Source organism: Simochromis diagramma, unplaced genomic scaffold, assembly GCF_900408965.1.
Source record: "Simochromis diagramma unplaced genomic scaffold, fSimDia1.1 OVJJ01000365.1, whole genome shotgun sequence".
Lineage (NCBI taxonomy): Eukaryota > Metazoa > Chordata > Actinopteri > Cichliformes > Cichlidae > Simochromis > Simochromis diagramma.
The window spans coordinates 663050-688741 of record NW_024387230.1 but is presented as its reverse complement, the minus strand read 5'-3'; the positions used below and the strand labels follow the sequence as shown (position 1 = coordinate 688741).

The 25692-nt window shown below is 39.1% G+C and overlaps 2 protein-coding genes and 1 long non-coding RNA gene across 4 annotated transcripts in view; all 3 read right to left on the bottom strand.

Moving 5' to 3' along the window:
* LOC120746870 (butyrophilin subfamily 3 member A3-like) overlaps positions 1-3439 on the bottom strand; it is a 310219-nt gene extending 306780 nt beyond the window's left edge. The window contains exons 1-8 of the mRNA XM_040052373.1: positions 3300-3439; positions 2616-2957; positions 2084-2377; positions 1867-1995; positions 1632-1737; positions 673-796; positions 531-593; positions 268-363 (exon numbers count right to left, since the gene is read on the bottom strand). Of these exons, the coding sequence (XP_039908307.1) occupies positions 268-363; positions 531-593; positions 673-796; positions 1632-1737; positions 1867-1995; positions 2084-2377; positions 2616-2957; positions 3300-3405 (1260 nt within the window). The 5' untranslated portion in view covers positions 3406-3439. The remainder of the gene's footprint in view (positions 1-267; positions 364-530; positions 594-672; positions 797-1631; positions 1738-1866; positions 1996-2083; positions 2378-2615; positions 2958-3299) is intronic.
* A 9765-nt stretch (positions 3440-13204) lies between these two features.
* On the bottom strand, positions 13205-19609 carry LOC120746842 (high affinity immunoglobulin gamma Fc receptor IB-like). Its single transcript, XM_040052348.1, has 6 exons — positions 19130-19609; positions 17904-17963; positions 17503-17769; positions 16881-17147; positions 15841-16001; positions 13205-15664 (listed from the first exon to the last, which is right to left on the bottom strand). Exons 1-5 carry the CDS (start codon positions 19179-19181, stop codon positions 15856-15858), a joined length of 792 nt encoding a protein of 263 aa, XP_039908282.1. The 5' UTR covers positions 19182-19609; the 3' UTR covers positions 13205-15664; positions 15841-15855.
* A 2042-nt stretch (positions 19610-21651) lies between these two features.
* On the bottom strand, positions 21652-25491 carry LOC120746858. Of its 2 annotated transcripts, XR_005698952.1 has the most exons (5): positions 25118-25491; positions 24127-24375; positions 23276-23395; positions 22983-23042; positions 21652-22834 (listed from the first exon to the last, which is right to left on the bottom strand). It is a non-coding gene; the product is annotated as an uncharacterized LOC120746858 (long non-coding RNA). The 2 variants fall into 2 exon arrangements; XR_005698953.1 differs by lacking the exons at positions 24127-24375; positions 25118-25491 and adding an exon at positions 23768-24019.
* Positions 25492-25692: the final 201 nt, after the last annotated feature.

Here is a 25692-nt window from a genome sequence, read left to right as displayed (position 1 = left end):
TTTATTTCACTCTCCCTCATACTTTTCTCACTGTTAAGCTCACTGATGCTGTCAGAAAGCTGCAATTGATAAGATAAAATTAGAGAGATGAGATGATAAAACACATTTTTTTATATGTGAGTGATTAATTGAATGATTGTACTATATAGAATTAAGAGCCTGATCATTTTGTTCTAATTCCTAAAGTTTCCTCCATAACTCTTTACATTACAGAGATACAGAGAGTTGGGTCAGTAAATCCAGGATATTTGTAACTGAAACACAAACCTCCTGATTTTTGGACTCCAGCTGCTTCTTCAGCTCCTCTAATGTTTCTTTCTCCTGCTGGAGCTGATTGATGATTTCAGTATTCTTCTTCTGCAACTGCAGGTGAAATGTTACATGAAGAAAGACCAGAAGGAAGAAATGTTCATGTTTAAGACACAATAATAATAACATTTTATTTAAGTTGTAAATATGTTTTAGTAACAGTTTTAGTATTAAATGTAAAAAGATAAAATAAAGATGAAAAAAATGTTTGAAAAATGTACCTCGTTGAGTTTTGCCTCTTGTTCCACATTCCTCTTCTTCTCATCCTGGAGCTCATTTTCCAGCTGCAGACAAGAGGGAGAGACATCACAGCTTTTAATAGACAAAGACACACAAAACATATAACAAATGACAAATATCAACCTTTTCTTTATCGTTCTGCAGGTCGCCAAGTTTATTTTCAGCATCCTCCCTCCTCTGTTGTTCCTCCTGGAGCTGCAGCCTTGAAGTTATTGGCAACTTCCATTGAGAGATGGCAGAGATTACAAGATAATACAGTTTTTCAAATTCATATTAAGTTAATGTGGACAACATGACATTAGTACTTTACAGTACAGCTAAACAGGGGTGATAATTGGATAATAAAAAACAATAAATGGAAGGAGAGAAAGAGAGAATAAAGTGAAAAACAAACCATTTAATTACCAGAGTTATAACGAGGGTTTGGTCTAACACATGACTTTGTAAAATATTAGTGTAATCATATTACATTTTGATGTAGCACAGTAATGTCACACATTACTTTTCTAATTACCTTTCCAGTAATCACATAACAGTATTTTTTACCCTAGAATCTGTACATCTAATACAGATTGTCTGTACTTCTGATGTTGTTGTTAAGATGAAGATTTATGTCACCTGCAGTCGAGGTTCATGTTGTTAAACGGTAATTATATCAAAGTGCGTTTCAGGCCTTGTTATGGACAGCACAAAAGTAATATAACACATGGTGTAACAGATTACTCACTCCAAATGATAAGTAATTTAACACATTACTTTAAAATGTAATGTGAGTTACAGTATGAGCCCAACACTAGTTACAACCACATCAGTAGATCTGCTCAAATGATATAAAACACAATGACAAGGTCAAAACTTTTACACTTAGCCCTGTTTTTCATATTAGGGTTCTGTTTTAAAACCTGATATTCTTATTTTTATGTTTCATTATAAAATTGTGTTGAATAAGATATACTGAGCATAAATATTGCCTATCTAAGTGAGAAATCAGTGGTAACATTTTGTTTGATTAATATTCAATTTCCTGAAAACCAATGAACATCTTGATATTGTGTGTTTATCTACTCACAAGTTAATTCTGCTTCTCAGTTTTTCCTCTTACCTTCATATTGAGTTGCTCTTTCTCTCTGTCTTCGTCAGTGGAAACTTGAAAATCTCCAGTGTGATCCTTTGGCCTTCTGTCGGTCTCTTTTTGAAATTAAAATTAAATAAGAAGGAAATGCCAAAACTTGGATTATAATATTAAAACTCTCATCAGAGTCTCAATGAAAACATTGATTCATAGTAGCGGTAAAGAATAATTAACCAGTGACTTACTGATGTGTTTCCTCTTTCTACGTACAAGAACAACAACTGATACAATTAACAAGATGATGCAAAGAGCCAAACTAACAGGCGAAGTGTCCGTGACTGAGGGAGAACTGGACAGGATGTTAAAGAAATCCTCTGAAATCATAAAAAACGATATTTCAATAAAACTGGAGTTCAGATATTCAAAGTGTTTCTATCATAAATGTAATAATATAATTTAAACCTGGAACATGTATGTGTGTCTCTCTGCTCTGGTTGGTGTTCCTCTGTTGGACTCTGCAGGTGATGTTGTTGCTGTGTCTCTTCTCCACAGTCACTCTGCTGCTGACAGTATAGAGGTCATCAGGACCTCTGAGGGTCTCTGTAGGTCCAGCAGAGAGGAGGTTTCCCTCACCGTCCAACCACAGCAGCTCAGGCTCTGGATACCAGCCTGCCGACTCACACTGTAACACCACTCCTGCTCTGTTTTTATCAATCCCTGATAAACGGATGACAGGTGAGGTGGCAGCATCTGATGCTGAGCAAAAAGAGTAAAAAAAAGATATTAATAGTTGAAAAAAACATTTTGTACAGTAATTCACAATTATGAAATTATTATTATTATTGCAAAATTCTGATTTGTTTGGTTTTTTTCTCTTTGTAAAGTTAATAAATAAACATTTCTGCAATAAAATCTTTCCTCATCCTGCACAAATATTAATTTTCACTGTAACTAAATCCACTACACCATGAACATATGACGTGTATCTACTTACCAACCACAAGATTAACAAAAGATTTTTTCTCCATTAAAGGAATGCTGCATTCATATGTTCCTTCATCAGAGAGTTTTACTCTGGAGAGTTTCAGTGAAATGTTTCCACGCTTCAGCTCATTGATGAACAGTGATGTTCTTCCCCTGTATGAAGGATTTCTTGTATTCACCAGATCCTGACCGGATCGCCACACATGGACAAATCTTGGGTTCAAGTCAGATCGTGTCCACTCCAATATCTGAGCTGTCACATCCTCTGCAGGCTCGACGTGACACGGTAAAATAACATCATCATCAACTAATGCAACTACTGGTTGATGTGGACCAACCACCTGAGACTCCGCTGTAGACAGGAGACAAAAGAAAAGAAAGAAAGAAAATTAGTTTATTAATTTCTGCAGCAGGAGTGAATGCATATATCAAACTTAAAGATGATACTCAGCATATAGCATTATCTGTCTTTATTTATTTTTTAATCTTGGTTACCATAAAAATGTCAAAAATTTGTGTTTCACTAAATAATTAAATAAAAAAAAATGCAGGCAGGAAACAAAAAAAGCACAAATTACTATTTGAACCAAATGTAATGTACCTGTATGGTTTTTATACAGTCTTGCTGCACAAAACGTAAGTGCATTAGCACCAATGATAATAACAGATATAATGCATGTAACATCAAACTTACCTTTATTTAGGTATATTAGAAGATGGAAAATGAAAATACTGAAGACTTTGACTGGAGAAAGGGAGAGGGCATCTATCTGTGGAAGCATCCTCCTCTGAAAATACATCAAGTGTGGCCACAAAAGTTCATTAATATAATAATAATTTGTTCATTTCATATCTAAAATCAACTTATTCAAGACTAAAAACACATTTTAGATGTTATTTCAGTATATTAACTACCTTCATGAGGTCATCAACATGACTTTCACTTAACATGTTATTGCTCTCCAGTAACTCCAGAGTTAAAGCAACAGACATAAAGTTGTTGATTAAAGCAAACCCATTATTTTGCATTAGTGCCACATTGCAGACTAGAGAATAACCTTTGATCAGTGCTATCTCTGTTCTTGAAATGACCTCTGTATGACTTTTCATAGATACCGTACCGAGTTATTCAATAGAATATCTCTGCCCAGACCTCTACAGTATACTTTAACTATAAAAACTTTATTTTCTGCTGTCCAGTCAAATATTTAAAATCTCGGTGATTCATTTCTAAAACATTTGATAACATTTACAAAGATCTATTCATGACAGTGGAATAACTTATACTATAATTAGACTTTATAACTAGACATCAGAAAAGCATGTAGAACTTGAACACACTAAATACACAATTTGAAAGAGACTTACCTGTGGAAAGTTGTGTGAGACAACAAGGGTGAAGTCTGAAAAGCATTAACCTGCGGCCTGAACTTACTTTGGCTTATCAACTGCAGATCCCTCATGTATGCTCAGATTTATGGAAAAAATAGGCTCAAGTTCTTCTTAATCAAAGTATAATGCTGGAAAAATAAGAATTTATCAGGTTCTGGTCCAATCTGGTTAGATCAGGTATACACTGTGTCAAATGCTGAACTTTGAGCCTGTTATAAAATAATCGAGCTGAAACCATATCTGTCTTTACGGTGTTCAAAAAGGGGGGAAGCGTTCACATGTTATGTGTTATCTCAGCTATCATACTGAAGGTGGCAGTACAGGACTGATATTTGAACTACACTGATAAGCTACTCAGGGGTGTTTTAAATGATCCATTTCAGTGTCACAGGGGTGCCGGAGCCTTTCCCAGCTGTTACAGTATGAGCAGGGGTGCCACCAGGGATTTGGGTTCCTGTGATCATCACAGCCTTGCCGTATTGGTCCATTTGATCGACCTTTGTTGTTATTATTTATTTTATTTTCAGTTGTTACACATGGGACAGACATTGCTGGGGGATAGGAAAGGAAAGAAGCAAGATGAAGGAAGAGAAAAACAGAGGGGAAGATGGACAGTGAGAAAGGGCACTTAAGAAGAAAAAAAATTCTCCCAGATCACCTGTTGAGAGAGAAAAAAAGAGAAAACAAGCAAAAAAGAGAGCAACATAATAAACATGACACCATAGCTGGGTTTCATTTGACGTAGACGTGACGTCGACGTAAAGCGCGAAATTTGACTGGAGGGCGGAAGTGAAAAAGATCAGCGCAAAATCACAGACAGACAGTACGCAAAATGCCTTTGTCCTGTTGTGTTTACGGATGCTCCAGTAGGTCGACCCGAGAAACTGATAAACGGTATTTTAGGGTACCAAAAATAGCCCAACGAAGAGGAGAAAAATGGAAAATTCTAACCGAAAAACGTAGGAAAAAATGGATTTTAAATTTACGTTTACAGTCGGGAGGAGCAGAGTCTGCCAATGCCCGTGTCTGCAGCGACCACTTCGTCAGAGGTAATGTTATGTTTGCAAACGAACTTATTAGCATTATGTTGTCGTTAAATTCTCGTTTACTTAGTGCTTTTAAGTTAGTAGTCTAATATTGACTTGATTGGGACTATAGGCTGCCCAAGTGCTTTGCAATCACTTCTCCATCCTCCTTTGCAATTACCCAAGTCTTCAGAGGTGTCTCGTTAGACCTCTGAGAATGGTTTACCTTGAAACAAACAACTGTCACTCTAACGAAGTCCTAAGGATTTGGCATGTTTGTTGACGTTAAAGCCGCTAACGCTAACTGTTAGCGTGTTTAAGATAAAGCAATATAAGAACAAACACTCACCCTTGCAAACACCAAACTGTATCCATCACGGAGACGTTTTGTTCCAAGGTTGTGGACCCACCCGCTGACAAAAAAAATTGTACGCCTCCAGACTCTTGAAAGCTTTCATTTGCTGCCTAGTGTAGTAAGAAGTCTGGAGGACCAAGTAGTTGGTGATATCCACAGCGTCGATAGTAGGCAAATCCTTTACTTCTGTGGTGTATTCGGACATTTTCAAAGAATACGGATCACGTCCGATATATTTTTTAACTATCTGTTTATATCTCTCCCGAGAAACGGGGTCTAAAGTTGCACAATAGCTGCTCTCCTGACTCTCCACAGTGTCCTCCATGTTTACTTCCGCCCTCCACTCAAAAATCGCGCTGCCTCCGCACGTCATCAGAACCACGTGACTGCAACCCAAGTATTGCATTAATCTTGTTAAGTGTAAATAACAGTAAATAATAAATATTGAATGTGTTTGTGCAGCACGCAGGACCGACAGCGCACAATGTGCTTTGAGGTAGCAGCCAAGAAAGGTGTAGTTTGTGTCTATGAACAGTGAACATCCATGTGCACACCTGTGTGGATGAGCACGCCAGAGGGGCATCTGTGCCACCCTCCTGGGAAGAGCTGAGGAGAGCCCCAGTTGAGGGGTTACCCAGCAGCCACAGAGCAGAAGCCAGGGGGGGCTGCAGTGACGTGCCCGCGGGTGGAAAGAGTGAACCGAGCCGTAGGCCCAGAGGCTGGAGGTCTGAGGGCCCCCCACACCCCGGAAGAGGCCCAACTGGACCTCGGGCGCCTGGCCCCACCAAGTAGACACCGGGAGTGAGCAGGTACATACCTGAGCGCCCAGCCCCGGACACCAAGAGCCACCAACGCACCGACACCTGAGGGCATCAGCTACCAGCAGGGAGCGTGCTGGGGGGAGATAGGCCTCCATACTTTGGAGGGCCTGAGATGTTCCCAGAGAGGTGGAGTGTAAGACCGGACCTGAGATATAGACACGGACAAACAGGCACACACAGACACAAACAAATCAAATCACTTTTATTGTCACATCACACGTGCAGGTACGCTGGTACAGCACATGCGAGTGAAATTCTTATGTGCAAGCTTCACAAGCAACAGAGGTGTGCGAAATACAATACAATAACATAAGAACAAGCAAAATATAAGAATGGGTAATCTGAGGATTATAACAACAAATATATGTACAAATATAAGAGTGTATGTGCATTACTGAATATGTACAGGGTGGGCCATTTATATGGATACACTGTAATAACATGGGAATGGTTGGTGATATTAAAGTCCTGTTTGTGGCACATTAGTATATGTGAGGGGGCAAACTCCTCAAGATGGGTGGTGACCATGGTGGCCATTTAGAAGTCGGCCATCTTGGATACAACTTTTGTTTTTTCAATAGAAAGAGGGTCATGTGGCACATCAAACTTATTGGTAATGTCACAAGAAAAACAATGGTGTGCTTGGTTTCAACATAACTTCATTCTTTCATCAGTTATTTACAAGTTTCTGACCACTTATAAAATGTGTTCAGTGTGCTGCCCATTGTGTTGGATTGTCAATGCAACCCTCTTCTCCCACTCTTCACACACTGATAGCAACACCGCAGGAGAAATGCCAGCACAGGCATCCAGTATCCGTAGTTTCAGGTGCTGCACATCTCGTATCTTCACACCATAGACAATTGCCTTCAGATGACCCCAAAGATAAAAGTCTAAGGGGGTCAGATCGGGAGACCTTGGGGCCCATTCAACTGGCCCACGATGACCAATCCACTTTCCAGGAAACTGTTCATCTAGGAATGCTCAGACCTGGCACCCATAATGTGGTGGTGCACCCTCTTCCTAGAAAAACTCAGGGAACGTGCCAGCTTCAGTGCATAAAGAGGGAAACACATCATCATGTAGCAATTTCAAATATCCAGTGGCCTTGAGGTTTCCATTGATGAAGAATGGACCCACTATTGTTGTACCCCATATACCACATCAAACCATTACTTTTGTTGTTCCAACAGTCTTGGAGGGATCCATCCAATGTGGGTTAGTGTCAGACCAATAGCGGTGGTTTTGTTCACATAAATGTTTGCCTCATCACTGAACAAAATCTTCTGCGTCAACTGAGGGTCCTGTTCCAATTTTTGTTTTGCCCATTCTGCAAATTCTGTGCACCGATCTGGGTCATCCTCGTTGAGATGCTGCAGTAGCTGGAGTTTGTAAGGGTAAGTAGCTAATATCTGCCAAAGGGATGTTCACCAACCATTCCCATGTTATTACAGTGTATCCATATAAATGGCCCACCCTGTATACTAAATATTTATATCAACGTGTGTGTGTGTGTGTGTGTGTGTGTGTGTGTGTGTGTGTGTGTGTGTGTGTGTATGTGTTTGTGTGTGTATACATAAAATAAAGTAAAATAAAATAAAATATACAGAGGTCGGCAGTCGGAAATGTGCAAAACAAGTGGCATTAATGTACAGTATGGAGTGCATAATGTTGAAGTTCCGTTAAGTGAAGGTGAGGTGTCTATGAAGTGTTCAGCAGTCTAATGGCCTGATGGAAAAAGCTGTCTCTCCGTCTGCTGGTACGGGACTGGATACTGCAGAACCTCCTTCCTGATGGAAGTAGTCTGAACAGTTTATGGCTGGGGTGACTGGAGTCCTTGATGATCCTCCCCGCTTTCCTCAGGTACCGCTTCCTGTAGATGTCCTGGAGGGAGGGAAGCTCACCTCCAATTATCCTTTCCGCACACTGCACCACTCTCTGGAGAGCTTTGTGGTTGTAGGCGGTGCTGTGGCCATACCAGGTGGTGATGCATCCAGTAAGGATGCTCTCAATGGCACAGTGGTAGGTCCTGAGGATGCGGGGGCTCATGCCAAATCTTTTCAGTCTCCTGAGAAAGAAGAGGCGCTGTTGCGCCTTCTTCACTGTTTTGTTTATGTGTACTGACCACGTAAGATCCTCCGCCAGATGTACAGCAAGGAACCGGAAGCTGCTCACTCTCTCCACAGCAGCGCCGTTGATGGTGATAGGGGTGTGTACTTCTCTGCACCTCCAGAAATCCACTATCAACTCCTTTGTCTTTGCGACGTTGAGGGTGAGATGGTTGTCTCGGCACCAGTGTGTCAGGGTGCTGACCTCCTCCCTGTAACCCGATGGTATTGAATGCTGAGCGGTAGTCTACAAACAGCATTCTCACATACGTGTCTCTCTTTTCCTGCTGTGAGAGGGCAGTATGTAGTGTCAGGACTATGGCATCATCAGTGGACCTGTTGTGGCGGTATGCGAATTGTAGAGGCTCCAATGAGTCGGGTAGCATAGAGCAGATGAAGTCCCTGACCAGCCTCTCGAAGCATTTGCTAACGATGGGGGTCAGGGCTACCGGTCGCCAGTTGTTCAATGTTGAGATGGTGGAGGATTTGGGTACAGGGACGACAGTGGCCATTTTGAAGCAGGCTGGGACTGCAGACAGAGAGAGGGAAAAGTTGAAGATGTGTGTAAACACTCCAGCCAGCTGAGCATGACTTGAGGATGCGGACCAGTAGCTTTGCTTGCGTTCACCTTCCTGAAGCACTTCCGCACACTTCCTCAGACACTGTGCAAACTGACGTCATCCGTGGTGTGCCCACTGTCCGGTCTCGTGGTGTTCGCTGTGTCGAATCTAGCGTAGAATGCATTTAGATCCTCACATAGATAGGCCGTGGTCTGCGGTGTGCGTGCATTCCCACCCTCATGCACACATATACAAATATTCACCCAACGTAAAGACAGACACAAATGGACATTGCCTGCACCCTGGTGACACACCTGCACCCCAGGGCTCTGCATATGTGGGTGGCTGTGGTGGAGTGGGAAAAAGAAGGCAGTCGGTGATGGGGAGGAAAGGAAGAGAAGGGCAAGTAGCCCCTCCCTGGGTCCAGCTCCCCCCCACTGACCCCAGTAGGCACTTGCGTCCTCTGGAATCCACCAAGGCAAGGGGGCCCAGGTCCGCCAAGCCTGGGCCCCCTTGCTGTGATTGCATTGTTATATCATCTCTTGTAAAAGAGCATGTCGCCAGTCATGTGTCCTTTCACTTGCTGTTGGAGAAACCCCAAAAGTCCAAAAGTCAGGGACTTCATCTCTGTGTTATTATCTTCCTGAATGTCCTTCTAAGCATAAAAAACATAAAAGCAAAATGCAAAAATGTTTTTAAAAAAGCCATTCCAGAAGATATTTTCCCCGGTGCCTTGGACTAGAGGACACTGCATGTGATGTAAACATAGAAGGATCCAAACTTCAAGTACTGGTGTTTATTCACACACATCAAAACAAACACAAGTGCTTATTTCCAAGTCAAAACAAAATAGTAATTTCACTGAGGGAAAAAAAAGAAATCAGTCTACATTGTGTCGTCTCTCTGGCCACAAAATTTCGTCTACATCACATGCAATGTCCCCTAGTCCAAGGCACCGGAGAAAATATCTTCTGGAATGGCGTACCCAGGCCTGACATGATGCCTGGTCAATATCCCCACATGCCTCCTCCATTGCCTGTAAAAGGACTATACGTTGATGGGGATGATGGTCATAGACCTTCCAGCGCCAGGCAGAGAAGAACTCTTCAGTTGGATTCAAAAATGGTGAGCATGGGGGGAGGCTGAGTACAGTGAAGAGTGGGTGATCTTTAAACCAGTTGCGGACCAAAGCAGCCCTATGGAAACTAACATTGTCCCATATGATTCAATTCAATTCAATTTTATTTATATAGCGCCGAATCACAACAAAAGTCGCCTCAAGGCAAACGTCGCCTCAATAGCAGACCAGATGACGTATCTGGTCTGCTCTGGTCTCTGAACATTAGTGAGCATGTCATGTAAGGTGTCCAAGAATGTAACAATATGTGCAGTGTTATATGGGCCCAGGGTTGCACGATGGGGAACAACACTATTTTGACTTATAGCTGCACACTGATTGATTATGGCACGGTGTCCAATAATGTTCCTGCCGCGTCTCCTTGTCTTAGTGAGGTGAAAACCAGCCTCATCCACAAAAAACTGCTCGTGACCCATGGCATCTGCCTCTATCTCCATCACTTTCTAGACAAGACAAAACAAATTCAGCACAGCAGGCACATGCACAGCACTACAGTATGCACTGCCAGATTCAGTACCAATGATACTATAGCTTACCTGCACATAGTCATTGTGCCATTATGGGTGCATGTCTGATGCAGGGGCTTTAATACCTTTCTTATATCACCACTCTGAAGACAGATGAGTGTTGTCAACAGGTTTACTGACATTCAAAAGGGTAAAACTAAAAACAAGACAAAAAATACAGTCATGACATACATATGTGCAGCATAATATGCATTTATATACCACAATGCTACTACATAGCATATGTCTAATTATGTAAACTTTTTAAACTACTACTGATGCTATCCCAGACGACCTCCAAAATTGCGGGTAACTAGCTTAACAAAAGGACTAGCTTTACAGCCAAATACTGCATTAGCGGGCAACATATTGCACAAAAAACAAAGTTGCAACTTATACTTTAAGTACATACCGGCGATACAACCATAAACAGAAGATGTGGACAGTATTTTTTCCAACAGGACACCATAAACTGTGTGCCGATATGTTTCCCTTCTTCTTGCTCACTTGCTTTGCTTGACTGAGCGGACTTCCTGTTCAATAAAGTTTTTTCCAAAATAAAGCCGTTTCCAAAGTACATTACTTGGAGCAACCACAGAGGGCGCTGTAAACACATAATAAATAACAACTGACTGAGAATGATATTTTAGTGATACAACATTTTACAACTTTTAGTGATAACAGAACAGTCATGTCGCAGCTGTTTTACACATTCACTGTTTCTTTCAAAAGGTACTCTGTAGATTTGTAATAGCAATAATGGCATCTAATGGCTTGTCATGAAATCAGTTAATGAAACTCTGCTATATGGAAAAATATCAAACATCTTCTCAGTGGCATCAGTAGATTTCCTTCTCTCCTAATGTGCAGATGACAGTGTGTAACTTGTGAAAACAAAGGGCAGAATACGAGTACATTTGACAGGGGTACCCCAGAATAAAAAAGAGGGGTTTCACATAAATCAGTATCACAAGATATAGCATTAAATTAAGTCCCTGCCAACATGTGCCAAGAATATAAGTTATGCTGTGACTTTTCATTGATTACACTTAATTTATAAATCCATTCAACCCACTCTCCTCTTTCTGCAAACTATCATTTTATTCCACACACGTACACACAAGTATACTATCAGCTGACTTTTTCCATTGTTCTGGAAAAACTTGTCATAAGTCCTACAGCCACTACAGGGACTTATTGTGTGTCTTATGTTCATAAGGGAAGCTGGCTGATAATTTTCTTAGAAACAAAGTCTCCACATTTAATGTTGGTTAAGCCCAGATTATCTGCACTTTCACATTTCAACAAACCAATATAAATTCCTCACATGCTGCATGTCTTGTCAATGGGTTGATAGGTATCATCTGACTAGTACACAAATACAGACTATTAGTGGCAGCTTGTCAGTAGTGCATCACATATATTACATAAGTAAAGTTTGCTCATGCAACATTTGTGGATGCCTGCATGTACTTGTCCAAATCCGTCTTGTGGTCAAATTAATGACTTTATCCATACAAGTTCTTGCGAATAATATAATTATGTTTCTCAATCAAAAACTGAAATCTACTGGGATTTTACCACACAATCATCTATATAGATTACAGAGAATATTCCAAAAGAGGAAATTCCAGTAAGAGGCAGTTCTGTGGGTGAGAATGCCTTGTTTATGTCAGAGGTTAGAAGAGAGAAGCCAGATTGCTTCAAAATAATAGGAACTCAAAAGTAAGTCAACAACTTGTTGCAACAAAAGTATGCAAAACAGCAGCTCTGAAGACACAAGACATCAAACCTACAAGCATGTAAGTTAGTGTGCAAATATATATGCAGCCCAATATAGCATCACCTCCTACTATAGTTGTTAGATCACAGTGGAAGATTCATTTCAATTTTATGTATATAGCACCAAATCACAACTAAAGTGGCTTCAAGGTGGTTAACAAACGAAGACGTACAAAAGCAGAAGTAGCAGTCCTGCTAAACTTATAAAAACAGGAACTTGCAATAGGTCATATCTCAAATGACCATTTAAAGGTGTGAAGTCTTGCTACAAATGCAGAATTGTGTATAAACAATGAAAAGAGCAGCGTGTAGAAATACTCCTATTTCTAGGGTGCTGGGGGCTTCCCATGATGCACCATGGCAGGATAACTAAGAGAAAATCCAGGGTCATGTGATCCAGGCATAACTGTAAGCTTTATCGAAACGTTTTTAGCCTAATCTTAAATGTAGAGAGTCGCCCAAATCCAAACTAGGAGCTGGTTCCCTATAAGAGGGGCCTGAAAGCTGAAGGCTCGGCCTCCCAGTACAAATTGAAAACATATATGGTTTGTGAAAACAACACTCAAAGAAAAGCTGCAGTGAATTGCACGATTTAATTCAAACCCTGCAGTGGTCGGTGTGATCTTTTTTCAGGTGCTTGCTATATTTCACTTCCTGCTCCCTGTGAAGAAGGTTTATTTCCTGTGTGTTCTATAGATTACTGAAGAAAAGATGACTCAATGTTTTAGTACAAAAAATGTGAAAAGGAATCTTTCTTCCAATCCAGTAGATGTCTGATTGAATATTGTAGAATGTTGTTCTTACTATTGGTAGGGAAGATAAACAGTTTTTTTGTTTTGGTTTTTGTTTTTACAAAGTCATACTTTGTAAAAACGATATCCTTGTAACTGGATATCTTCAGTCACCCACTGGCATCTCTAAAGTTCTGATTATGCACCTTATTAGTGAGAAGTCATCATGACACCTTAAAAAAAACAGCTGAGTGGAACAAAACAAAAGTACAAGAGGTGTGTGTAGCTTAATAAAAGCAGATGTGGTCTGTCTGGTAAGTCACGTAATGACTGTTGATTTAAGAGTAAGCAGTTTATTTAAGTCTAACAGTGAAACCTCTGCCTATCATCTTTGGTGTGTCTATGCAGGACACTATGCTTAGAAGGGGCACATTTCATTACTAGAAACAGAAACTGGGTCATTTTTAACTCAATTGCATGTTTAAAGTACCGGTAATTAAAGTTCATTTGAAACCACACTATCTCATCTCTCATCTCCTCTGAGGTGTGTGAAATGAAAATAAAAAACACATACTTGTATACTAAACCACCAAATATATCTGCTCCAATGAGCATTTGCAGATAATAAGCATTTGCTTTTATTCTTTTAATCAACTTATTAATATGTGTTTCTTGTTTTGTTGCAGCCATACCTGAGGTCAATTTGAAAATATATAGCCCCCTCGAGGTGCTTTATATTTTAAGCAAAAGACTGTATTTTAATACAGAGAAAACCCCAACAATCAGAAAACTCATTATGTTCAAGAACTTGCCAGCAATGGGGAGAAAAAAACCATCTGCTGTGACTGAGTAGGGCCTGAAGGGAGAGAAAAGAGAAAAAAGACACAGAAAGATACACTGTAGAATAAAGTTACAAATGTCTTTGTCACGAAACTAAAAATTTTAAATTTTGAGGGTAAGAAGATGCAGCAATGATGAAGACCCAGGATCTTCCATTGCTCTCCAGGACACAAGGCCACACATCTCAATGACAAACCTGTGTCCACCTAAGAGGAAGGAGGAAGACAGAGCTCTCAAAGCCAATGGACAAGAGCCCCAAAGAACTAGAGGAAATGGGCAGCCAATCCTGCTAGAGGCTAAACAAGAGCCGAGAAGAGTCTCGTGCCAGATGTCTAAGACCCACCAGATACAAGTTGTAATATTTGTTTATTCAGAAATTCTTATTAGTGGTATAAAATTAAAATGATTCATTAACAATAAAAATAAATATATACAGGCTTTATGTCCACTATTGTTTAGTGATGAGTATCACAGCACATGAAGCCTCAAAAACCAGGATTTCAGGAAGTACGTTAAATACAGAAACCACTTAGAGAGCCAAAGAAATTTCAGTTCTTAAAACCAAACAGGATCAAACAAAAACAAACAAAAAACCCCTACAAATTTTTAGTTTCAGTTCCTCATGCTCAAACAATAATATATTGTGTCTAAAGAAGTCTTAAATAGAATTTCAGTGTCAGAGAGGAACGTTAGTTAAATACCAACGATAAACACCAATAATCTAACAAAATACACTACATTCAAAAAATGTAAATTACATTTTTAGAGATATCTAAAAAAAAAGGATCAGTAAATAAATCAGGGGATATTGTTTCTGTGCAGATTCATAATGTGTGTTACTGTCACTATCAACATGATAACACACTGTTTTTATACACTGCAATCCCATTAACACGTTCCATCAACCATTGGGCATTTCTGAAACCTACACACGACATTCAAATTAAATTCAGCTCAAGGTATATGACGCATAAACTGGATCTAGAATTTTTATGGGGTTTCTAATAATATAATATATAATAATACAATTAAGAAACATAGATTTAGCAGAGTCCATCTTACATCCACTTCTAATCCAAATGACATCACACATGGCCTTTAATAAACATGATAAAAAAAATTTTTAATAAAAAAGTCAGAAAGAAGTAACTGAATAATTTATTTGTTCTTCCTTTCATGACCACAGTAGTCTTTCACTGAGCTCTCTGCAAACTTGCAAACTCTGTTGACAGAACTTTGGAGACACTGTGGTTGTATCACAGACTTAAACACTGAGAAGATTAAAAGACATTTAAACTCATGAGATTGTGCCACGTAAAATAATTAATATACACGACTGATCTACTTCTATGCCCAAAATACATAGTTATACTAGACAGATAATGTGTGTTTTTTGTTTTCTTTGTTTTGTTTTGTTTCAAACAGGTCCATGACAAAATATCAAAATATCTAAACAGGTTAGCTGGTGATAAAAAAATATCTGTCTATATCTACATATCTATTCAAAAAATTATCCTCTCGCCCCTGCAGACGGTCTTTACCCTTCCATGAATGCTCCTCCTCTTGCTCCTTGCGTGAGGACAGAGCATCTCCTTGGTAGATCCTGCACTTGATGGCAACATGCTATTCGCTTGAAGATGGCCTCCAGTGTTGTTCCCCACATCCCCACAGAGTTCCTGATGGCTCTTAGTCCTGTTGATCTAGGATCCAAGTGTGGGGCATCGAGTCATAGGCTTTCTTGCAGTCAATCCAGGCGGTGCACAGGCTGGTCAGTATGGTCTTGCAGTCTCGGGTGACTGCTCTGTTTACCAGTGGTAGACAGAGATTGGCTTTTATTTGTCACTTATCCATAGATATAATTTTCAAAGGCTTCTGTATGTATATATCTCTATATATATATATATATATATATATATATATATATATATATATTCTATCATAATATAGAAAATTCATTTTTACAATTTTGTTGCTTACAATTGTGCACATTTTCTATATAGCATGGTCATTCCAAGGCTGACGTTTTCTTAACACCACCAGCAGCAGAGTGACCCATAAAATGGTGCCAACAGTTCTTAGCAGGAAGTAGAGAAAAACAGGAAGTTGATCATAACAAAGGAGAGTCACCATCTCATTGTCTGTAAAAAAAAAACAAAACACAACAAAAAACATCCTTACTTAATATATACAAAAAGTAAAATTTGGGTTTAAATAACCAATTATTATTTGTTCTTGTCAAAAAGAAATTACTGAATTTACAATATAAAACTCTCTGTCCAGAGGACAAATGATGCCCCAAAATGATGCTCTGTCATACTTTCAAATACATGCATCCACTGTACAGGCAGGTGATACAAGCCCAGTTATACTGACAATGAGTTTCTTTATTAAAGCAATAAAAGGGTCAAATTTTCCAGGCGAGTGAAAACATTTCAGTTTATACTGGGTATGATACGATGCTATCCTATGATCACACAGCCAATTCTAATTACATTAGCACATGCAATGAGTTCTTAGTGAATTTCTAATAATATTTATTATTAATGCATTTATTCTGCATTAAGCTAGCAGAATAAATGCTAACTATTGTCTACTCTTTTCTAGTGGATATATTAGGTACAGTTTGATTTACTAAAGCATTAGAGTATGTCATGTAATATAAGGCACTAAGATTTTTTTCCCAAAATGCCTGTTCTTGGTTTTTTGCAGTTTTGCAGTGTCTTTACAGAAACAAACCCTCCAATGTTGGTTGGAAGCTTTTGTCTCTCATTTTGAAGAAGTAATTATTTGTCTCTTTGTCTACCAAACTGAGTTCCAACGTTTAGTGGGGGATTAATATATGTCCATATGTTATATGAAGTGTAGGCCTCTAACAGCCTGAAAAGTATGTGACCTGAAACACATCTCAAAATACATTACACCACACACACACACACACACACACACACACACACACACACACACACACACACACACACACACACACACTTATGTATACTAGTAATGTGTGCTCTCACCTGTGTTGTCTCTGCTTCTGACAGCCAGCCAGCTCTCAGGTGATTCTCCAGCTCCTGAGATGCTGCACTTGTAGAGTCCTTCATGAGACTTGTTAATATTGTGGATGATCAAAGTGCTGGTGGAGATGCTCTTGATGAAGATGCCATTTTTATAGAAGGATATGGAAGTGGAGGTTTTGGTGAAATCTGTGCTGTTTTTACAGCGCATACTCACAGTATTTCCCTGCACCGCAGGAATTAAAGGGCTTTCCAGGATCACAGGACCAGCTGTTATAATTATAATATATGGTATAATTAGACGTTTATAGCTCAGCACAAATGAAAATCATGTGTTTGAAACCTGTTTCTCATAGGATTTGAGCACTTTCATGTGCAGTATGTGTTATCATTTTTTTTTCTCTGTGACACCCCTGTTGAACTCTAATTTTCTTTCTTTTTTTCACTTGCACAGGCCAACACTTAGCAGATATATAATTATCAGAATATTTAGCTGATTTCTCAACAAGCCATCAGTATGGTGGTGTACTTTAGCTCATAAAACACATTTTAATATGCAATTCACCACAGATTTCTTTACCAACATAAACATAAATGTCATTGAACACAGATACAATAAACTTACGTGAAATGGTGATGTTTACAGGGCTGCTTTTCTTTCCATCTCCGCTCTCACACCAGTACTGTCCGCTGTCTTCGATATAAACATTTCTGAAGATGCAAATGGACCCACTGAAAACTCCCCAGCTAGTCCCACACGCTGTATCAACATCTGTTGCTTTCCTCATTAGTTTCCATCCAAGAGACACATCAAACTCCTTACAGTCAAAAGACACTGTGCTGTATTCATAGTGCTGAGAAGTGTTTGGAACAACATGAGGAAAAGCTGAATCTATTTGACAAAGAGAAAGACAGGACCATTAAAATATGTCAAGTGACAATTAACAAATCAAACATAGAATTCTGTCTGACATTAATCAGAAAGTTACTAAATTGTGCAAAGGAATCAAATTAACTTTCACGTACTTGTTTGAGCATCACAACTATCCCAAATTTGTATCACCAGCAGCAGCCAGGTATTTATCACTGAAGAAGCAAATAACATGTGAAAATTTTAAAGATAAGTGAATAAAAGACACATTTAAATAAAATATAACTCAACTTGACCCACAGGTGATCTTATGGCTTTGTTAGACTTTGGAGGGAATTTTGCTGAATGCAAAATTAAAGGCTATGACAAAATAATGTGAATTATATACTATAGTCTTGATGGTAATATGTTGTCAGTGGACTTGTTTATAAACCTACCCTTCCCAAAAGGTCCAAAAAATAAATAATATTATAATAATATATCCGATTTGACTGGATCACTGTGACTTGTCCATCAGCTTCCAACTTAATAAATATATTTCTGCTTTAAGTATACGGTATTTAAGAGAGAACAATATATATTAAGCTGAACATATCAGGACATCTGAAAGGACACCTCATGGGAACCTCCTAAATTAAGTGTTTCAGGCATGTCCTGAAGACAGAAGCAGACCCAGAATTTGCCGGCGAGATCATGTTTCTCAGCTCGCTTAGAAACTGGAGATGGTCGAAGAGAAAGTGGTGTAATCATCTCTGCTTAGATTGCTAACCTGTACTGAATCTTTTTTTGCTCCTGTTCTTTCATGTACATTGGTATATGTTCAATGCTCCCCTGGATAAAAAAAATCATGACCTTAGTAGTCATTAAATAAACCTCACAAAAACAAATTCACAGCCTCTTTTCACACAGTTCGAGAAGTGTTGTGGTTGTACTGCAGATAGTTTGTCAGGCTGAAACACTAAGATTTAAAAAAGAATAAACGAGTTACATAAATATGAATATAGAGACGCTGTGTGGTTTGGAAACTCTGCAAAGGGTTTGAGCAGCATTCATGTCTGTAAAACTTCACAGCCTAATGTGGTCATTGAATGAATTTGTATTTCTTCTTATCAGACTTTGCATGTAATCCTGCTATGCTTTGTGTTTGGCCAGAAAACAGCATTGCACAAGGCTCATCACCAAAATCATCAAAATACTGAATATGTTTTAAAGAAAAATGAAAGTTACGCTCACAGTTGGAGATTCTGATATTTGTAGAATCAATAGTGCTGATACTCTTCTGGCGAAAGTTTAATACTAATGTATTGAGCTACAAATTATTACAACTGCTAGATAAAAAACAGCAGCAACACCTCAGATGTGTAACAAACTCAGTACTCACACAATCTAATGCAGAAACATGTAACCTCCATGTTGTCTTGCTGACAGATCATCACACCGATATGCAGTTTAATATAACTAACAACCTCTTCCTGTTTGGCTTACTGCTGAAGTATAGAGGTGTCAACTTTCTACTGTAGCATGAGGTCTTGTCTGGTATTATGACCCCATACAGGCAACTGATCTGCCCAAAAAATACCTTTACAAGATACCTCATGGGAACCTTGTAGATTAAGTACTAAAAACCAACTAAAGCATGATGATTCTGGAGCCCCCCAGTGCAAAATTAAACCTGTTGTTGCATATTATCTCATGTCACTTGGTTGTTGGTCAGGAACAATGACTAACATTTAATCTAAGAAAAAAAAAAGGTTAAATCAGGAATTTTATTTTAATAACAACACACACGGGGAGCAATGAGAACAAAGCAGTCTAATGACCGCCACTGTTACAAATATTTAGATATACAAAGTGAGCCAGTGACCTCTACAGGGCATGTTCGGCACACACAATCATACTAGATTCATTTGTGTACAGGGTTCCTACTAAAATGGCAAATGACAAATTAGTTGCTAAACACAATGCATAACTTCATTGCTATTCTTTTAAATTGTCTAACATATGAATTTAGTGAAAATCCATATCTTTTGGAGAGAGATGCTTTTCCCTGGCGGGCTGGATGGCCTCTTCTGGGCAGGTTAAGATGTGGGACCTTGGTGGCTGGGGTTAGCTGGTTTCTGGTTAGGTCCCTCCTTGAGCAGGTGTGGTTTGTACCCCCCTGGCCGTTTTGTCGTTTTTTAGTGGGTTGGTCCAAGTTAGAATGTCCGGTTCATGCCTTGGGTCCATTGGGAAAAGTGAGGCATTCAGGTGGGGGAACGTCTATTTCTGGATGCAGCTTGTCTCAGACCAGTTTGTCTTTTGCCTTTACTGTGTGTGTCTGCTGTCACTTGAATAGATGATTGGTGTTGCAGTGTGAGCCACTAGACTCATCTGCACACTCTAGACTGATTTTTGAGGTGGATGCTGTCTCTGACTTTGGCTGAGTCCTGTTATTAGCTCATGCCAGCGTGAATAGCCTCCTAAGGGCACAGAGACTCAGAGGTGGGTAGTAAGGAGTTACATTTACTCCATTACATTTACTTGAGTAAGTTTTAGAAAAAAAATTACTTTTAAAGTATCTTTTTTGCACGATACTTTTTACATTTACTTGAGTACATTTGTGAAGAAGAAACGGTACTTTTACTCCGCTACATTCGCAAAATTCGACTCGTTACTTTTTTAAAAAATAATTAGTTTAACACATTAGATAACATGCCACCAGTGGAGTTTCCGGTAACTTTCTTACCAATCAGATGTGGCCATGCAGTCACATGACCAGTTTGAAACTGTGGCGGACAGAGCGGCTCAAGCGTTTCACAGTAGTGATGTGCGATACCACAGATTTCCTTTCCGATCCCATACCAAGTAATATTCAGGGTGGTATCGACGATACTGATCCGATACCGATACTTTGTACAAAAATGGATTTTATTTAATGTATCTCAAATTATAGCGTCATAATAATTACAGGACATCAGATTACTTGTTCTTATCACTTAATAATGCAGGGTTCATTATATAGAAATAAAAAAAACTAAAGTTGTGGCTATTTGAACACCTTGCCTGCCTGCAGCACTAAAGGACTGTGAGAGACGTCTGTCTCGCCCTAGCTGCACCTGTCCCTTGCCTCCTCTTCAGTTCGCCTCAACATACGCGCCTCATATTCTGTGATATGATTTACTCTGAGGTGTTTGACGAGGTTAGTGATGTTGCCACAACCATACATGCCAACCCTCCCGATTTTTCCGGGAGAATCCCACCTTTCTCCAGATTTTCCACCCGGACAACAAAGTTGAAAAACCATATCGCAGAATTCATAGAGCAGCCCAGCCAATTCCAGTCTCCAACAATGACGGCAGCGACTTAGTTTTAATATTACTCTTATTTGTCTTTCTGGGTCGCAAAAAAACTTTTAACATATTTTCAGGTGAGAATAGCTGTGTAAACTTCAAATATCTGAGCCGATCGACACATCGTCTTCAAACCCCCGCGGTCTTTCACCACTCAGGTTAAACATGATATATAAGTCACTTTGATCATTTAAAAATGTTATTGTTTGGCTTTTTCAGTGTTTTGTTTGTTCGTGAGTAAATCGGTTTGGCTGAGATTAAAGTTATTAGATTAGATTAAATTAAACTTTATTAATCCCTCGGGAGGGTTCCTCTGGGGTTTTCACACAGCTGAATAAACGTCAAACAGAAAACTGATTAAACAGAAGTGTGAGACGGTCGAGAGTTTACGTTTACTGAAGGGAGGTCAGTTCCTTAATCTTAATTATGCAAATTCTCATGACCATGACCTCCCAGCCCATTGTTCCTTCAGTGGGCTGGTTTCAGTCATTATGCAAATGTACTGTTTATAAGATTGGGGAAACCTGCAGTCAGCTGAGACTGAAGAAGTCACTTGGATGAGTGATGAAACGTTTCTCCCACAAAACGCTACGTCCAGATGAACAGAATCAACTTTTTGGAGATTATTTTGCTATTGATTTTACAAATTCATTTGTCTGAGTCTCATTGGTTTCACCTACTGTTGATCATTCCCTTTATGGAGAGTATAGTATAGTCATAAAATAATTTTTTTAGGTTTAAATCCAGCTTTTTGTGCAAAAAAAAAAGACAGAAAAACATTTTAAAAAGCTTTTTTGTGAAAGCATGTTCTTATTCACTTAAACTGTGTCCTTCTTTCAGATACTTGGGCCTTACTGAACTGCATGTAGTAGAACCTGTAAAAAGACTGCTGACAAAACCCCGTCCAGGCCCTTAAAAATATACATGTGTCTAGAGATGGTGGTTTTTAATTTTTGGCAACAGCCTTTGCAAAAACAAATGTGGAGACAACAGCATGTCGATACATTATCACACCTATGTTCTGTTTTAACCTCAAGGGTCAAGACATCATGAGAAACTACAACCACAGCCCCAAACCTCAACTACATGTTTCAAATAAAAAGAGAAAAAAGCATATTGAAAAATATATTTTAGATGTTTGACAGTTAGAATGATTCTACTTTCACCTGACTGCAAAAAGATAAATATACATTTAATAATATAATGATAGATGACAAATACCTCACAGGTTACTTGTTTGTGAGCAAAGTTTTCAGCACACCTATGTTTAAAGACACATTTAATCCTTGTCTTGCTGGCTGACAGTAAAGGCATCCTTCACCAGCAGCTGCAAGAGCAGAGCCATCATTACAATAGTTAGAACATCCTTTAAAAGGAGATGAGCCTCTCTGTGAAGCAAAGGCACCAGAAAGTACATGTAGTCACGTATTGACAACATGAATTTCCCACAATGCACTTATTTCACTTTGGAGGAAAAAAGCCAGTCTTCTAAGTCAGCATTTTAAAGTTATTTTAAATATCATAGTTCTAATTGCGTCTGTATAAGTATAAATCATAAGGAAGCAATTCTATGTCTCAACTCTGATAGCCAGCTTTCTCTGAATTGTCTGGCCAAATTATAATATGCACTTGTAGGGTCACGTGAAGATTATACCACTTCTTATGGAACACTGGCAGGAGGCTGGTGGACAATGTGTTATTATTGCAGCTTATTCCTCTATCACATTATGAGCAGGACTCTTGGATCACAGCATCAACTGAAAGAGATGAAATTCACCAATATCAATAGATGTTGATGAAAATTAATTTACCTCTTAACATTTACCAAGTCGAGAACAATGTAATTTGTAAACTGCATATATATATATATATATATATTTTGTAAGTGCAGCAATGAGTACTTACCACTTCTCAAGGCACAATTTCACTGAAAATGTGAGGTCAGAAGCAAGAGCACACTGAGCACTGGAGGAAGAAAGAAAGTGGGCATTATATGTTTACATGCTGTAGATGGTTGGAGAAATGTTGGCTATATATTGCTTAGAACAGTATAATATTACAAACAAAAGTGGATAAATTAAAATTAAAAATAAATAAATAAATTAGTTTTAGTCATTAAAATACTTGAGGGTAAAAGAAACCAATTAGGGAATATGTTACAGACTCTAAAGTTTACTGACAAGCACAACATTATATACCCAGTTGCTGCTTCCACTGAAGTAGTCCCAACACCAGCAGCTGCAGAGCCAACCCAACCGTCACAGCTGTGCACCGGAAGATGTAGACATTGTGTGAAAAAGCAATTTCTTCATGAGATACTGGAAGAATAAAAACACAAAAAGAAAAAAAAAGATTCTTCAGGGTTGATAAGTCATCCTGTAAAAGCTAACTCTGGTTCCCCCAGGAAGTCACCATTAATCTTTCTGTTTCAGAACACCAATATCATTAAACTTTGAATGTTTAGTGTACATTTTGCTTTCTTCATTTTAAATTTTGATCAACTTACTATTTTAAATGCAAGCCCATTATAGTAGCCAGGATTGCTGGGATTCAGTAAATGTGAATTATATGTTTGAAGCGCCACAGGGCTCAGATTAAAGCTCACTGAAAGCGTGGATGTTCTGTGATTACAAATTCATCCATGCTACTAATAAACAAATACATTGAAAAAAATGTAGAAAAAAACGTACCTTCCCCTGCATTCGATTTCCTTCTGATAGCCACCCAGCTCTCTGGTGATTCTCCAACTCCATGTATTCTGCATTTATAGAGTCCTTCATGAGACTTTGAAACATCAGGGATTTCTAGTTTTCCTTCATATCTGGTGCCGATGAAGATGCTATCTTTGTAGAAATCTGCTGTGAAATTGGAGGAAGTGTTTGTGTTTCTACAGTGCAGAGTAACAGCATCTCCCTCCCCCACAGGATGGGCAGGACTCTCCAGTATCACACCACCAGCTGAAGGGAAGTAATTTTAAAATGTCATCGATGTGCCAATGTTCAATCTTACAACTTTTAAATTTCAGATTTTAATTTTGATAATAACATACATGAGACAGTGATGTTGACAGCATTGCTCCTCTCTGCCCCACTCTCACACCATTATTCTCCACTATCTGAAGCAGAGGCATGATCAATCCTGCAGGTCTTTGTCACAGTGCCATTTGAACATTGAGAAATGATTTCCCTGGCATTCCTCACTTTCCAATCGGTTGAAATATTAAACCCTTTACAGGTAAAATAGACTGACTCAGTTTCAAAAAGGTGCAGTCTGGATGCAGTTATATGAAAAGACGAATCTGAGAAAGAAGAACAATGTAAAAAAAAATATCAACTGAATTGCCAGAGATCCAAAAAGTAAGGTTTAGCATTCCCAACAGAAAACCAAGACTAATTCAGGGTTGCTGGTAGGAAATAAGGATTTAGTCAGTATCTGTGAGTCCCCTTGCCTCGTTTCTCCTCCTTGTGTTTTTTTCAATGTTTTCCCCAGCCCGTTATGTCTGTGCTCTCCCCGTGTTCTCTCCTCCCCTCCTGTCTGCGCCTCTGTGTACTTCCTGTTTTACTTTGACAGTCTCCTGTCAGTATGTGTAACGTTTGCTCCTGCCCTGTCTCGTTATGATTATCTGTGTCAGCTGTGTTCTGCATGTTCCCATGTCCCTCGTTATCCTTCTGTGTATTTATGTCCGCGTCTCCCTCCATTCCATGTCGCGTCCTCGCTCATTGCTGTGTTTCCCTGTGTTTCCTCGCATTTCAGTTAATCATTTCCCAGTTTAGTTTAGTTCTCTGTTTTCTCTTTATTCCTACAATAGAGTAGTGCTTTTGATGTTATTCCTCGTGTCTCTGTGAGTTTGTGAGTTTTAACCTGCCTCCGTTACGCAGCTGAATCATGACAGGTAGCCAGGATTGCTGGGATTAAGTACATTTGAATAGTATATCTGAAGTACTGCAGGACACTTATAACTGCTTACTGAAAGCACGGATGTTCTGTGATTATAAATTTTCATATGCTATCAAATAAGTAAATAAACAGAAAAACCATACCTTCCCCTGCATTCGATTTCCTTCTGATAGCCACCCAGCTCTCTGGTGATTCTCCAACTCCATGTATTTTGCATTTATAGAATCCTTCATGAGACATTAAAACCTTTTGGATTTCTAGTTTTCCTTCATATCTGGTGCCAATGAAGAAGTTATCTTTATAGAATTCTGCTGTGAAATTTGAGGAAGTGATCTTGTTTCTACAGTGCAGAGTAACAGCATCTCCCTCCCCCACAGGATGGACTGGACTCTCCAGTATCACACCACCAGCTGAAAATGTGAAGAAATGTAGAAATTCACAAATCTGCAAATGGCTAATCACAGAACGTTCAATTTGACATTTTAATTCTGATAATAACATACCTGAAACAGTTATACTGACAGCATTGCTCCTCTCTGCCCCACTCTCACACCAGTATTCTCCACTATCTGAACCAAGAGCATATTTGATCCCGCACCTTTTCATCACAGTGCTATTGGAACATTTCGAAAGGACTTGCCGAATGTTCCTCACTTTCAGTTCGGCTGAACTATTAACCCCTTCACAGGTGAAATAGACTGACTCATATTCAAAGAGC